The 13,768-nt window shown below is 37.9% G+C and overlaps 1 protein-coding gene across 3 annotated transcripts in view; it reads right to left on the bottom strand.

The window, feature by feature from the left end:
- POC1B (POC1 centriolar protein B) overlaps window positions 1–13,768 on the bottom strand; it is a 95,482-nt gene that overhangs the window by 43,813 nt on the left and 37,901 nt on the right. For all 3 annotated transcript variants that reach the window (XM_039240227.1, XM_039240228.1, XM_039240229.1), the window contains 5 exons: window positions 7,856–7,963; window positions 7,615–7,730; window positions 6,336–6,469; window positions 4,062–4,130; window positions 3,185–3,337 (listed from right to left, as the gene is read on the bottom strand). In XM_039240227.1, the coding sequence (XP_039096158.1) occupies window positions 3,185–3,337; window positions 4,062–4,130; window positions 6,336–6,469; window positions 7,615–7,730; window positions 7,856–7,963 (580 nt within the window). The remainder of the gene's footprint in view (window positions 1–3,184; window positions 3,338–4,061; window positions 4,131–6,335; window positions 6,470–7,614; window positions 7,731–7,855; window positions 7,964–13,768) is intronic.

The raw sequence follows: 13,768 nt of genomic DNA, 5'->3' as shown, positions 1-13,768 counted from the left end.
GAAGAGGATAAAGCCAGCATGAATCAATGACATGCTATAGCACAGTGTGGTCAGAGTTAAGATACCTTGTTTTCAAATTTGGCTTCTTTCCCACCAAAACAAGAAAGAAGCTGTTCTTACGTTTTTATTTAAGATGGGAGTACCTAGGGGGTGCCTGTCTGGTTCAGTCCATAGAGTGTGCAACTCTTGACTTTGCGGTTGTAGGTTTGATCCCCACACTGGGCTTAGAAATTACTTAAAAATAAAATTTAAAAATACACATTTAAAAAAAAGATGGCATGCCTAGCCCAGGAGTGCTACAAAGGATCTGCAGTTAGGTCAGTGGAAAGGACACAGGAAGGGCCTGCTTCACACAGCTGAAGCTAGGATTGCATGCGTCATGCTTTCTTTCATGCAGCCTTCTCTCATTTACTCTAAAAGTAGCCTGCGATCACCCTCTCTGTCCATGCAGGATTAGTAGTTTCCATGTTTGGCCAGCTGGTCCCCAAGGTCAACGACTCCGCACATTGCCCCACCTTCTAACAAGTGGAGCCAACACAGCCGGCAAATAGGGGCTTCTGCAAAAGCCTGCACAATTTCACCCAGAAGACTGAGATTGTGCCATTCAAATGAGCCTCACAGAAGACACATAAAAAATACAAATCATGAGAATACTATGAGGCTTCAGACTCAGAAATAGGGAAAATAATTAGATCACTTAGGAGCCATTTTTCCCCACATCTTTTAAAAATACCTTTTCATCCTGTTAATTACGAATCCTGGCCTCAAAAAAAAAGTTTTCTAATTTTCCAATATTTCCAAAGTAGAATATGGAAGTTGAACTTGTCTAAACCTTTGAAAAGAAATGAATGCACCAAATTTACTAGTTCAAAGTAAAATTGACTAATCATAAATGGACACAGTACGACTTCTATTATGATTTATACTCTTCCATTCTAGGTGATATTTATAAACTAATCGTCTTTAGGTTCTATGAACGTTCCCTAGACATTAACTTGGAGCGTTCAAAAAATTTGATAGTTAACATTTGTTTGTAAAGATGTCCTCTGTCCAGAAAACCTTACACTTTTGCTTTATCTTAAGAGCTTTTTAAAGGGGGGGGGGGGGGAAGCAAACAGCTGGTTGTTCATAAGCAGCATCCTATCACTCTTATGGCATCCTACGTCACATGAACTAAGGATGTTTTGCAAATGAGCATCAAACTGTGTACTTCATTTAAGCAAACGTGAGTGCTTACAGGTAATGGAAATTGCGTACATGGAGACTGACATTCTTCAGGCCACAAAGGTAATTCAGTCACAAAGCTCACCTTTCTGTTTATAACTGAACTCTAATTCCAAGATGAAAAGTTAGTTTTTAATAGATTTTTCAAGTGTACAAGTGAAAAGTATGGCTGAGGGTGGCTTTGCAAGGCCTGGGTCACCCTGACCGAGCCAACCAAAGCAGCCCAGCCACTTCTACCACTTTCTGGCTGCTGTGTCAAGAGCAGCGCTTCTCAGACAACTTGTTGACATTTCAGAGAGGGTCCAGCACGCTTAAGTGGCCGGGGCCGACAGCAAATCACAGAGAAAATGGCTTGGCTCTCTCACGTGAGGGTGGTGTGGTGTCATGGAGAGATCGCTGACTGAGGAGTCAGGGTCCTGGGGCTCTACACGCCGCCACTCTGGGAAGGTGGCTGAGGGGATGACAGGGCAGCAGCACGGAGGACCAAGCCCAGCCAAGCCCCAGAAATGCCAGAAAAACACACACCACGAGTCAATGGAACCAGCTGGGGGCAAAACAAGAAAAGAGAGAGGACTCAACCTATAATATATCTCCCAAATATTTTATGTGAATACATGTGATCGCAGGGAATTGACAATTACATCTATCACTGTAGAGACTGAAAACAAAAATGTGATTAAACCACAAGTTATATTACATTATTTCTTTCAAAGAAACAAAAAATGATGATGTAATAATGATGATACAATAATAGCACAAAGAGGTACTAAATACTTTGTTTAGAAGAACTGGAAAGATGGTCAGAAGATAGAAAGAACAAAAATTATAGCAAAGAACTGAAAATAAACACCAGGAAGAAAAAAACCAGGACAGAAATTCCTAAATGTGGCTAGACTAAACAAAATCTAGAAAATAATAAAAATAAAAAACTTAAAAGCTTTAAAAACAAAATGCATGCGTGCACACACACAGACACACAGACATACACAGACACACACACACACACACACACACGAACAGAAATGGCTGAAGTAACAGAAAAACCAAGACTAAGGATACCAAAATCAAAGAATCAAAGAACTGATTGAGGTGGAGACACAGGGAGCGTGGAAGGGAGCATGGGACCACCATATAAACAGTGTTGGTGACTGAACTGTCACTCAGGAGTAAGTGTTAACTCAAACAGCTCCTCTAAAAGCAAAGCATGGCTCTGTCAATGATGAAAAATTGAGTCAGATAAATAGGTGATAATGATTTCTGACTTCGGTTCTTGGAAGAGAAAGGGGCTTACAAAGAATCATGCAAAATGGAAAGAAACAGACTAATACCAGCCAAGTATCCAGCAATGATGAATTTTGTCTTGAAAAGAGTAGAACATTTAAATCTATAGGACCTGAGGGAACTTGTAAACAAAACCTATAGCTAAATATATAATTATATACTTCCAAATATATGAAGGCAAATAGTAAAATGGCCTCAGTTATTAGGTTTAATGCCTAAATCTCCTTTTTACCGTCCATGAGATTTTCTTTTTTTTTGCCATAAAAAGGCTGCAAGATACCTGTTTCAATGACTATTATAAAAATTCTTGCCCTTCAGCCCTGTTTTCATCATAGCCATTATATACTCTCCCTAAACACATCGAGAATATAAAGTTAATTCTGGCTTCACGGTCACCACAGGCCTTTGGTTTGATTTCTCATTTCCTATTATTATTAACATAATTTTAAAAGCTTTATTTCTAGGCCTTCAAGAAGCAAATACAAAAGGCTTCAGTAGTACTACACGTTATCATTATTTATAGTTTTATTGTGTTAGTGAACATAATTGTTTCCCTAAGTGATGTTTTAAAACAAAACTAGATTTTATAGAATGAAGTATAATTTCAAGCACCTAGTTAACCGATAGCCCCAAAATGTACACTTACAGATAGTAGAACAAATATGGGCAAAGTACTCACTTCAACAGTCTCAATTTTTCCTTCATGAGGGTGTGGTGTTCTTGGGTATATATCAACAAGATGTGGTGATGAGTCAAAATGTAATCTTTTGAGATTTTTTTTAATAATATCTTTACAACTCAAGTAATCAAAATTAGTCTTCCATAATAAGACCTATAAAAAATTAGTACGTTGGCAGTTATCCACTTGCATGTAAAAGCAAAAGAACCGATTTAAAAAAAAAAAACAACCCAAAAGACATAATTGTCCCTTGTAATAGTCAGGAATGCTAGAGGTGTATTTCAACAATACTACTTTTTCTCAATACTATTTTTTAAGAGTGGAAGGGAGAGATTTAGCACTTTAAATTGCTCTCACGCCCAATTTAAAATTCATACTAAGAAACAACTTACTACTTTAAAATTCTCTTTTAATTTTTCAAAGTTCAAAATCATGTTTTTTGGCTTGATAGTCTACCTTACTCAATAAATCTACATGTTCTATGTATGACTTTGGGTCATCTAAAAAAAGTGCAGATTTGCTACATTAACAATTTATATTTACCATCCTCGAGGAGCTTAACATTTGAAAAACAAGACGTAGAGATAAAAGATGAGGCAGTAGTTCAAGTGGAAGAGCCACACCAGCACTGGGGATTCAGTAAGTTACACGTATAATAATTAAATGTCCAGAGGAACTGCTCTTTGAGGTCCAGAAAGTATCAAAACTGGCACTATTTCAGCTAGGAGACAGCAGACTTCCTGGCATTAAATGAAAATATAAACGCATTGATAATCCTCTTAACATATACAAAATAGCTGGTTGTAAAAACCTTAGCTGAGGTCTTGGATTTCTTTACCCGAACCAAATCAGAAAAGGGGCTGAAAGATTTACAAACCTGTGCGTCTGCACCTCCGGAGCTAAATAGCTCTCCACCTTTTGAAAATGAAACAGTAAAGACAGGTCCCTAGAAAATAAAGGGAGATTTAAAAAAAAAAAAAAGCACTTGGTATTGTTTTCTCATCACCAGGAACACTATTCGTTTTTCATCCTATTCTATATAGACTATTTAGGCAATTAAGTCTGATAGAACACATCCAGTTGCTGGCAACTAATGTGAGCAGAATAAAGATAAAGCACCAACCCAATTATATTTAAATACATATAAAATGATACTAGATTTACAAAGCAATGCTAATAAAAATATGAAAATACACATTTTTCCCTTTAAAGAAAAACTTTTACATGTGAAAGTTAATAAGAATGTCTCTGTGGTTAACTCTCCAACTCTTGATTTAGGCTCAGGTTGTGATCTCATGAGTTTGAGCCCCACACCAGGCTCTGCGCTGACGACAGCACAGGGCCTGCCTGGGAGAATCCCTGACTGCCTGCCTCTTTCTCTGTCTCTTTAAAGAATAAATAAATAAAAATTAAAAAAAGGACTTTCTGGCTTAGAACTCTTTATTCAGAATAACAAACTACCAGCAGAAACTGAATGATATGTCTGTAGGTGAGATGAACAAAGCCCATTTCCTGACCACGATAGGCTTCACTGAGTTCTTTCTTCATGTGGGCAAGAGTGAGCCACTGAAAGTTCTGCCAGCAGGACACAGATAGAAGGAGAGCTGTGACTGTTGAACACTGAGGTCAGGATTGTGAGAGTGGTGATCTGGCATAAGAATGAATGGTTGGAGCCAGTTAAGAAATTGCTGCAATTATCTAGGTGAGAGGTGGTGAGAACCTGAAATTAAGCCAGGACTATGGAGCTGGACAAGTCACAAGATGTCTAAGGACATTAAAAAACAAAAACAAAAAAACCCAAAAAAACAGAGGGATGCTAATGCTTTTTCTATAAAAGAATAATTTGGGGAGGCATCTTGCATTTTTCTTCAAGTAGATCATCACACAAACTTAGGTTATTATAGCCTCATAAATACCTTTAGACTGAAAAATTCCATCATTTTGTATAGTGCTTTTCTCCTAAAATATTGTGCTTGTCTTTTTTTTCCCTATTATTCTGTCCTTCTTCCATGGATATTTTAGTCCTTGACCACTTTTATTGGTTGTTTATTCAGCCTAAATCCATGGATACACATATATCTGAGCTGGTTAGTGTTGATTTCGGCTTCGCTCTAACACAGCTGCAGGACCAATGATAAAGCGAAGCAGGAAGCCAGGCAGGATATGTGAAGGCAGAAAGAAGCCCTTCTCCCCTAGACCACAAAGCCTATTCTATTTCTGGAGATAAACAGCTTATACTTGGCTAAAAGGAAATACCCAGTATATCTTAAAAAAGAGAGAGAGAGAATGCAGGATGCATTCGAAAAGATTTAGAGAAGTTTCAATATTTACCCAGAAAGGAGGAATACTTTATATTCTTAAATAGAGTTTTTATTTAGTGCATTATACGCTGAAGAATGTGTGTGTGTGTGTGTGTGTGTGTGTGTGTGTGTGTGTGTGTGTATCACTGAACAGGTTCAATAAATAGCAAGGCTCTTCCCCATAGGATTCTAAATCAATTGAAAAATAAGACATAAGAATATCATCTTTCTTACTGGTAAGAGGTTTAAAGAGAAAATGCAGCTTTATTTGTGGGCAAACGGGCTTTCTAGAACTGAATCCCAGAATGAGTCAGATTTGAGTACCTAGTCACAGGCAAGACCGGACGAGGACAGGCCTGCCCACAAGAAATATCAGAGAAAAACACTGAGGACAGACTCCCAAGAGTAGAAAGCACTGGGCTCTACTCATTGAATTTCTCCTTCTAAACCCACCACTGAGATTAGTGATGAGGAGGGAGAGGGTGTGAAAGGCTCAGTGTCAGAGCTATGGGACAGCCCCCACATGAGGGGAAAGACCAGAAGTAAGGAAAATGCTTATCCATCCCCATTTGACCAGTCAAACCTGTATTACCTACTGAGGAAGACAGCAGTGGAGGATTAATTTCATGGCCATTGAAAGACACACTGATTTTGACAAGAATTACAATAAATAATATTTCTAAGAGTTGCATCCAGTGGATAAAAACAAAGCCCTGAAAGCAAACATTTTTTTTTTTTGTGATACCAGCAACATGTGCTACGCTTGGAAAGATAATAAAGACACATTATAAAATGGATCAACACTTTAAAATATATATTATTTAAAAAGCACAAATCTTAGTATCAAATACCGTATGTCCTTGAAGTGTATATATGAGCCTTCCTTCTAAGAGATCCAGAATCTTAAGTGTGCTATCTGAGGACGCAGTGATGAGATAGTTACCCGAAGGATGGAATGATACACAGTTAACTCCACCGCTGTGAACTGATTTATAGAAAATAAAAGCAAAAAGTTCAGAGAACAATTTTTAATTCTAAAGATGTTCTTTTGCCCTATGAGCAATATTAGGCTGGAAATAACAATCAATTAGAGACAATGTCTCCACAACAGCAAAGCTCCATGTAGCTCACTAAAACAACTAGTTTGTCATCATACAGCTTAAGCTTCCAGCTAATAATGAGACACAATCGCTTTAAAAGTGAACATATGACATCAAAAGATGGTCTTGTTAACGACATAACTATAAAATCTTCAGATATATACGTATATAACGTGACCAAGAACTGACTACCACCAGCTCACATAAGGTATACAACCTAGCCTTAAATGAAATTTCAGAGCCAATTAGTGGCTTGAGGCTCGGGGGTAAGAGTGTGGAAGTATATTTTCAGGAGCGCAGTCTTGCCAGTGCATCCAAGAATTCATTTTTGGACACCAGCCTTCCAACAGGAGGCAGTATGACACAGCATTCGGAAGGCTGCTCTTCCGAGAACTTTGTAAACAGAAAGCCCCCTGCTAGTTCCATCAATTATTTTAGCACATTACTTACCCTCCTTAAGCCTTAATTTCCTTATCTTTAAAATGGGGACAATAATAATAATAATAATCCTTAGGCTGTTGTAAGGATTTAGTACAGTGTCTGCCACATGGTATTAAACTAATTTTAAAAGGAAAACATGGATTTAATAAAAATCCAATAAAAAAAATAAGAAATCAATTCATTTCTCTTCTAGCTTCAATACATAGCCACCATGGGATGTTGTTTTCTACTAATTATAACACCTCTTTGTGCTCACAGAACCCTTTCTGATTCAAAATTCAGAGTCCATTTCTATCCCTGACCTCTCAGGTAATGCAGATAACCAACATGTGAACATCTTGCAGTAACTTCTTTTTTAAGCCCTGGCATCATTTTTAAGATCCCTCCACTTTCCTCTCCACTCTGACATCCACGCCAGGTTCTCAGACCATGCTGTTGATGGAACTACCTATTCTCTAGTCAATTCAAAGGCAGCCCCTGCCTCTCTTTAAGAGAGTCATACCACACTGAGAAGCATAGGCTGTGGGTTTAAGAGTTTCCTGGAGTAGGCCAGGCATCATCTGGATTCTGTGGTCATGGAAACTGGTACCTTGATAATGCTGGAGCAATTTGTTTACTCTTATATCCCAGATTTTCACGGTATGATCAGAACCTGCTGAAGCTATGCATGTACCATTAGGGTTAAAATCCACAAAATTTGCAAACCTAGAAGGAAAGAATAAGATAGTCTAATATTTTGATTTCTTTACCTTCATTTATTTATTCGAACCTAATAATTAAATGTCTCTTTAGCAAACTAAACCATATAAATGCACACAGAAGGGACTTACCCTACAGAATCTGAGAAGTTATTAACACACTGCTTATTTGCGGTATCCCAAATTTTAACAGTTTTATCTTCACTACATGATACAATTAGCCTTCCATCAGGTGAAAATCTGGAAGCACAAGAAGATTGTCTTTGTGAAAGGCTGCTGACAATCACCCCCAGACCCTACACACACACACACACACACACACATCAGGCTGTACATATTAAATACCAGAGACCACTGTTACCACACCATGCAGCAAAGTCATATCCTACAACCATCTTTCCAACTAAAAATAATCTTAACAAAACAGAAGCACAACAGACCATTTAAAAAATTCAAAATATACTACACAGACCAAACAAGTTTCTTTTTTCCTTTTATTTCTTTATTTAAATAATTCAGTTTTATGGCACCTGTTCTAGGTCTTCAACTTTGCCCTCTTCCCAAGCCAAGTACCTTGTTGTTCTTGTTGTTTATAAGTATTCTTTATCTCTTTCTTTCATTTAGGTCATTTTCTGGTATTATCCATATGACCTAAGAGAGCCTTTACTACTCATCCCACTAACCAGATACTGAGGCTTTTAGGAAGAAATGGATTGGCATGTTGAGAATTAAAATTAAATTATATTACCAACAAAAGAATCAACTCCCCAAGCTGGTAGTTTCCTGGACCTCGGGAGGCCCGAAATCCCCATAGACAGCTTATTTATACAGAACTGAAGGTTCTGATTCAGGGACACACCTATTATTTACATGTCCCATTAAAAACAAATGAGTACATTCTCAGACATCTCATCTACTGTTCTTATGCATCCTCTTCCTTTAAGAACCTTTCCAAAGTTCGTTCTTTTTCCCCTAAGTGGTAGGAGAAAAAGAGAAGACCAGAAGACCAAGAAAAAACTGAAAATTTTTAGACCGTTAGGAAACTCTGAATAGTATTGTTATTATTAATATTTTAGTAATAACAAAACCCAAAAAAAGACAGACTTAGGTCATAGACTGATTATGTTTCAATTTTATTTGCACTTTCCCTCTATGCCCAGATTACTATAAAGGTCATCATTTAAGGGTGTGGATTATAATTGAAGGGATTTTTTTTGTTCTCTCTCCTCTCCTCCCTCTCTGTTCTTAAGGCTGACCTAAAAATAATTCTTCCTGACAGAAACTTTGAATCTATCATTTATGGATTTACCATATTAAAAAAAAATGGAACACAGAAGCATAATTAAGTTCTTTGTGAAATAATCTTTTAAATTTGGGAAAGTAACCTTGCAAGAAAATTATCTTCCAAGCTGGGTAGTTCAGTTTGATTTTATAGTAACATAATATGTTATTAATCTTTTCCTCCAGAAAAAAAGTGTAAGAAACATTAACATATGAAGGACAGTATTACAGAAATGCTTCAAGTAGAGGAAGCTTAAGTTACACAGACCCTGGAGAAGAAAAACCTATTCAGTGTCCTCATGAAAATATAATAATACATAATAATGCAACTAGTACAAGGAATCAAACTGTTTCTTAATGTTGTCTTTTTAAATGTTTATTTACTTATTTTGAGAGAGTGTGAGAAGACAGCGTGAGCAGGGGAGGTGCAGGGAGAGAAGGAGAGAGAGAATCCCAAGCAGGCTCCACACTGTCAGCATAGAGCCCAACACAGGGCTTGATCCCATGGACTGTGAGATCATGACCTGAGCTGAAATCAAGAGTCAGATGCTTAATCCCCTGAGCCACCCAGGTACCCCAATAAGTTTTCTTTTAAAAATCACTCAATGTGAATATTTTAAATAAGAATTTCTAAGAGATTACTTGTTCCTTACATTTTAAGAAAGCAATGATAATGTTTAATAAAATGGGGTGACCAAATTAAAAACAAAGCATAAAAATACTCACCGTTGACATTATTGGCCAAATACCACCACCACCATTATCATCATTATCCTGCCTACATTTATTAAACACATATGTCCTACAATGGTTCTTAACACATTACTTATAACAATTTGTTTAATCTTCAAAATAATCCTACTAAACAGGTGCTACTCGTAGCCTCATTTTACAGGTGAATAAACCGAGGCCCATAAAGGGATCAGTAAACTGCCAGAGTCACAGAGCCAGGAAGATTTGAACCAGGCAGTCTGGTTCCATCGCCAAACCTCTCAGCCACTCTGCTTAAGTCCCTGAAAGAAAGGAAACGTTCTTCAACTGGCTAAATTATTCAGAGCACAGAAGTTCAGCGTGGCTTCTGGGTAACCACAGAAAGTTCTAAAGTGGAGGGAAACCATGAGTCAGTGCTTTTAGGAGGCTATGTGACTGGGCTCTACCTAACAGGCTAACCACTAGACTATCCTTTACTAAAAACGTGTCTGTGCTGCCATACACTGTCAGTGTCCTTGGGGAGTTGATGGGGAAGATACTCATTCATTCAAATATTTACTGTGTACCTGCAAAACCAGGCACTGGGCACTGTCCTGCGCAAACAGAATAAAGTGATGATGAGACTTGTAAGAACCCTACCTTCAAGAGGTTTTCAATCTAGGAGTACAAGGTAGCATTTTAGATAGTGCTAAGAAAAGAGTTTGAAACAAAATGGTGCCAATTTGTCAATAGAAGTTCCACAGAAGCAACAGGATTTTAAAGAAACTTGTGAATAAAGAAAAGGAGGTATCTTGGTCGACTAGAAATTCATCCTGAGCAGGAGGGGCTATAGCCCAGGAGAAGTTCTAGGTGCTAAATAAATGAAGCAGATAAGTAGAGGGGAAGGATGGAAAAGAACCTGGTGCAGGGCAGGGTGGGAGCTGTTCTACCCCGGCTCAACACGACCAAAGGGGGCCTGGGGGTTCAGGCTGTCCCCTCCTCTGGACACCACGTTATAATGGCTGCATATGTTGTCTACATATGTGCTTTGTTTTGTTTTGTTTTGGGTGGGTGCCTTGGGAAGGGTTATAAGTGAGGATGGTGGTTTGTATCTTCTCTTCTCCCCTTTTATTTTAAATTAGATACATTAAAAATAGGTTAGCACCAACAAAACAGGCTTCTCTTTGCCCTGAATTTGGTCAGGAAAGGATAGTCCTTTCTTTTGTCAGGGCTTAAACAACATCTAACTGGGTTATCAATTTTAAGAATGTTAAGAAGACACATAATTTCTACTGAGATATCAACAGATTTCTAACTCTCTAATTCAGTACCACTCAACCACCTTTTAAAACTTCCAAAAAGTGTGTCATGGAGATGGACAGTATATTAGTCAGTAGTGACTGATAGATTAGCAGACATGAATTATCTGTAAGGCATCTGGGAAGTTAACTTAACTGTTCAATCTCTTAAACATACTGGTACTTACTTGAGAGAATCAGGAAACTACTGAACTTCTTTCTAGAAAAAGTGGTTCACAGGTCTTTGAGAACAGCCCAATTGTATAACATAAGTTCTTTAACTTGAAATCTATGGAGTTCATGCAACTGTATGTAAAATTGTATTATCATATGCAAAGCCATAGAGTTATTCACATATCAGAGAGCCAAGGGGTCCATAAACCATGAGAAGTTTGAAAGAGCTTTCATAAGAAATCAAAATTTTCCTTCGGAAATCTCTTATCATTCGAATAAATATTCTATAAAAAAAACATTTCCAGCCCTCAGACCTGTGACACCAGAGTAAGCACTGTTCCATGTCCACTGAGAAATAAATAATTAGTAATTGGTACTTTGAAGCCAGCAGCTAGTCAAATAGGAGGGGGAAGCAGTAAAAAGTAGTGGAAATAGACTGCCCAGTGAGTGTATGGTCCTGAATTCTAGGGCCAATCTGTAACTGTCCGGCTATGTAACCTTGTGAAATTCAAAACCACACTGGCCACCATTTTCTATTTGTATAATGACGGCGTTTGGACTGCATTCAGAACTAAATTTCATAGACTCATTAAAAAAATATATTGGCAGTCTCAGAGTGCGCTTTGGTGGGATTTTGTGTTTACACACTGAAGGTGAAGTTCAAGGCAATAAGCAAAACATTTATGCTTTTTAAAGTGTTGGTCAGCATCAGAAGAGAACCCATCTGTTAATCACAGTAACAGGATTCATTCCTACAGCTGCTGAGAGACAGAAAGCAGATGAAAGAGATATAAAAAGATTTAAGTATGCCATGAAACATGCTAATTATTTGTTGGGTCATTTACCATTGATATGCCCAGACTTCTCTCCTGGGATCTCCACCCAGAAGTACAACTGCCTCCTGGGCGTCTCTCTTGGATATCCTGCAGGCACCCCCAGCTCTGAACTTGTCCAAATCTGACCTCATCGTCTTCCTCCCGAAACTGTCCTTCTCCAGGGCTCCTTTTCTCAGCAAATAGTCCCTCAGGCCAGAAACCTAGGAGTCATGCTTTTTGCCGCTTCCTCCTCTCAACCCCATACTCCAGTCCATCATTAGCCCCTGTCTCTTCAAACCACAGTGGGAACTAATATCTTTCCTCCTCCACAAGCAACAAAAGTCATCTTTTTAAACATGAAATCCTATTTCTCTGATTAAAACCCTTTGATGATTTTACACTTCCCTTGGGAACAAGCCTGGCATCCTTACCACTTCTTACCAGGTCCCCCAGGGTCTGCCCTCCTGTCCCTTCATGACCCTACTTTTCCCGGCACACACCCCTCTTCTCTAGGGTCCTTGCTCCTGCCTCAGGCATTTCCTCATGTGCTGTTCCCTGTGCCTCAAACACTGCCCCCTATTCTTTGTCGAGTTTAAAATACCTAAGAGGATTTTACTCATCTTTCAAGTCTCCGCTCAGTGTCACTTCCTCAGGAAGACTTCCAGACTGCCACCCCCTGCCCGCCAGTAGGCTAGTTCCTGCTCTACTCCAGTAGAGTAGCTCGCGTTCACGCTTAGGTCATCCTTGCGACCAACCATTCTGTTTACTTCTCCAACACACGTAAGCTCCAAGACAGAAACCACATCTGTCTTGCTCACTGTTGCATCCCCAGGCACCGTGCGTGGCACAGAGTAGGTCCCGAGTAAATATTTAAGACATTTTTTAAAACTTTAAGAAATGTAGGTCTAACTTAATATTAGAGCCAATGAAAGCTGATGTTTAAAATCACAATTTGTTATGCAGTGTGAATATACCTAATGACATCTAACTGTATGCTTTAAAATGGTTAAAATGGCAAGGTCGATTTTATACATATATACTACATATATGTAGTATATATGTGTGTATATATATATATCATACCCCTATAAAGAAAATCTCTACAGTTCAAATGGTCAAGGATCACTTGTAACACTACCAACAACTGAAAATTAAAGGTAGATTTTTTTCCCCTAAAAATTAATCCTGGAAATGTAATAATATTGGACAAGTTGTCTCAATAGCCTCTACTTATTTTTGATTGAAGACAGCATAACAAAGCACACCTTATCCGAGAATACACATTATTTTTTAAATACAGGGCTATGATAATTTTACCTATTAGAAAATTTCTTTGCCACTAAAGAAGATATTTCATATATATAAAATGATCTTTTTTTTATTACTCATTAAAGAAAAATTGAATGTTAAAAAAGGGAAATACAGTAAGTAAAAAAAGTCCATAATGCCATCACTCAAAATCACAGTTACCATTGCATGTATGACAGGTACTTTATCTTTTATGTTATAAAGAGTTCTGAATTTTGCTCCCCGCCCCAACATGAACATTTTCATGTCATTACTTGCATACACTCCCTTTTTAATAGCTACATAATAGTCTAAATTTTTGGAACTAGTTTTCTCTGGAAAAACTGGCTCTTTCTAATATCTCACCATTATAAATTATACTGAAAGCAAGATCTTGGAGTACAAAGATCTTTTGCATACAAAAAAATATCTTTTACATACAAAAGGGTATTTAGGATATATTTCTCATTGTGAAGTCACTGCACCAAGGACATCTGAGA

This window comes from Hyaena hyaena, unplaced genomic scaffold (genome assembly GCF_003009895.1).
Source record: "Hyaena hyaena isolate Hyena2069 unplaced genomic scaffold, ASM300989v1 scaffold_170, whole genome shotgun sequence".
NCBI classification, from domain to species: domain Eukaryota; kingdom Metazoa; phylum Chordata; class Mammalia; order Carnivora; family Hyaenidae; genus Hyaena; species Hyaena hyaena.
Note: the sequence above shows the minus strand (reverse complement) of the source record. Positions and strands in the feature narration are given on the sequence as shown.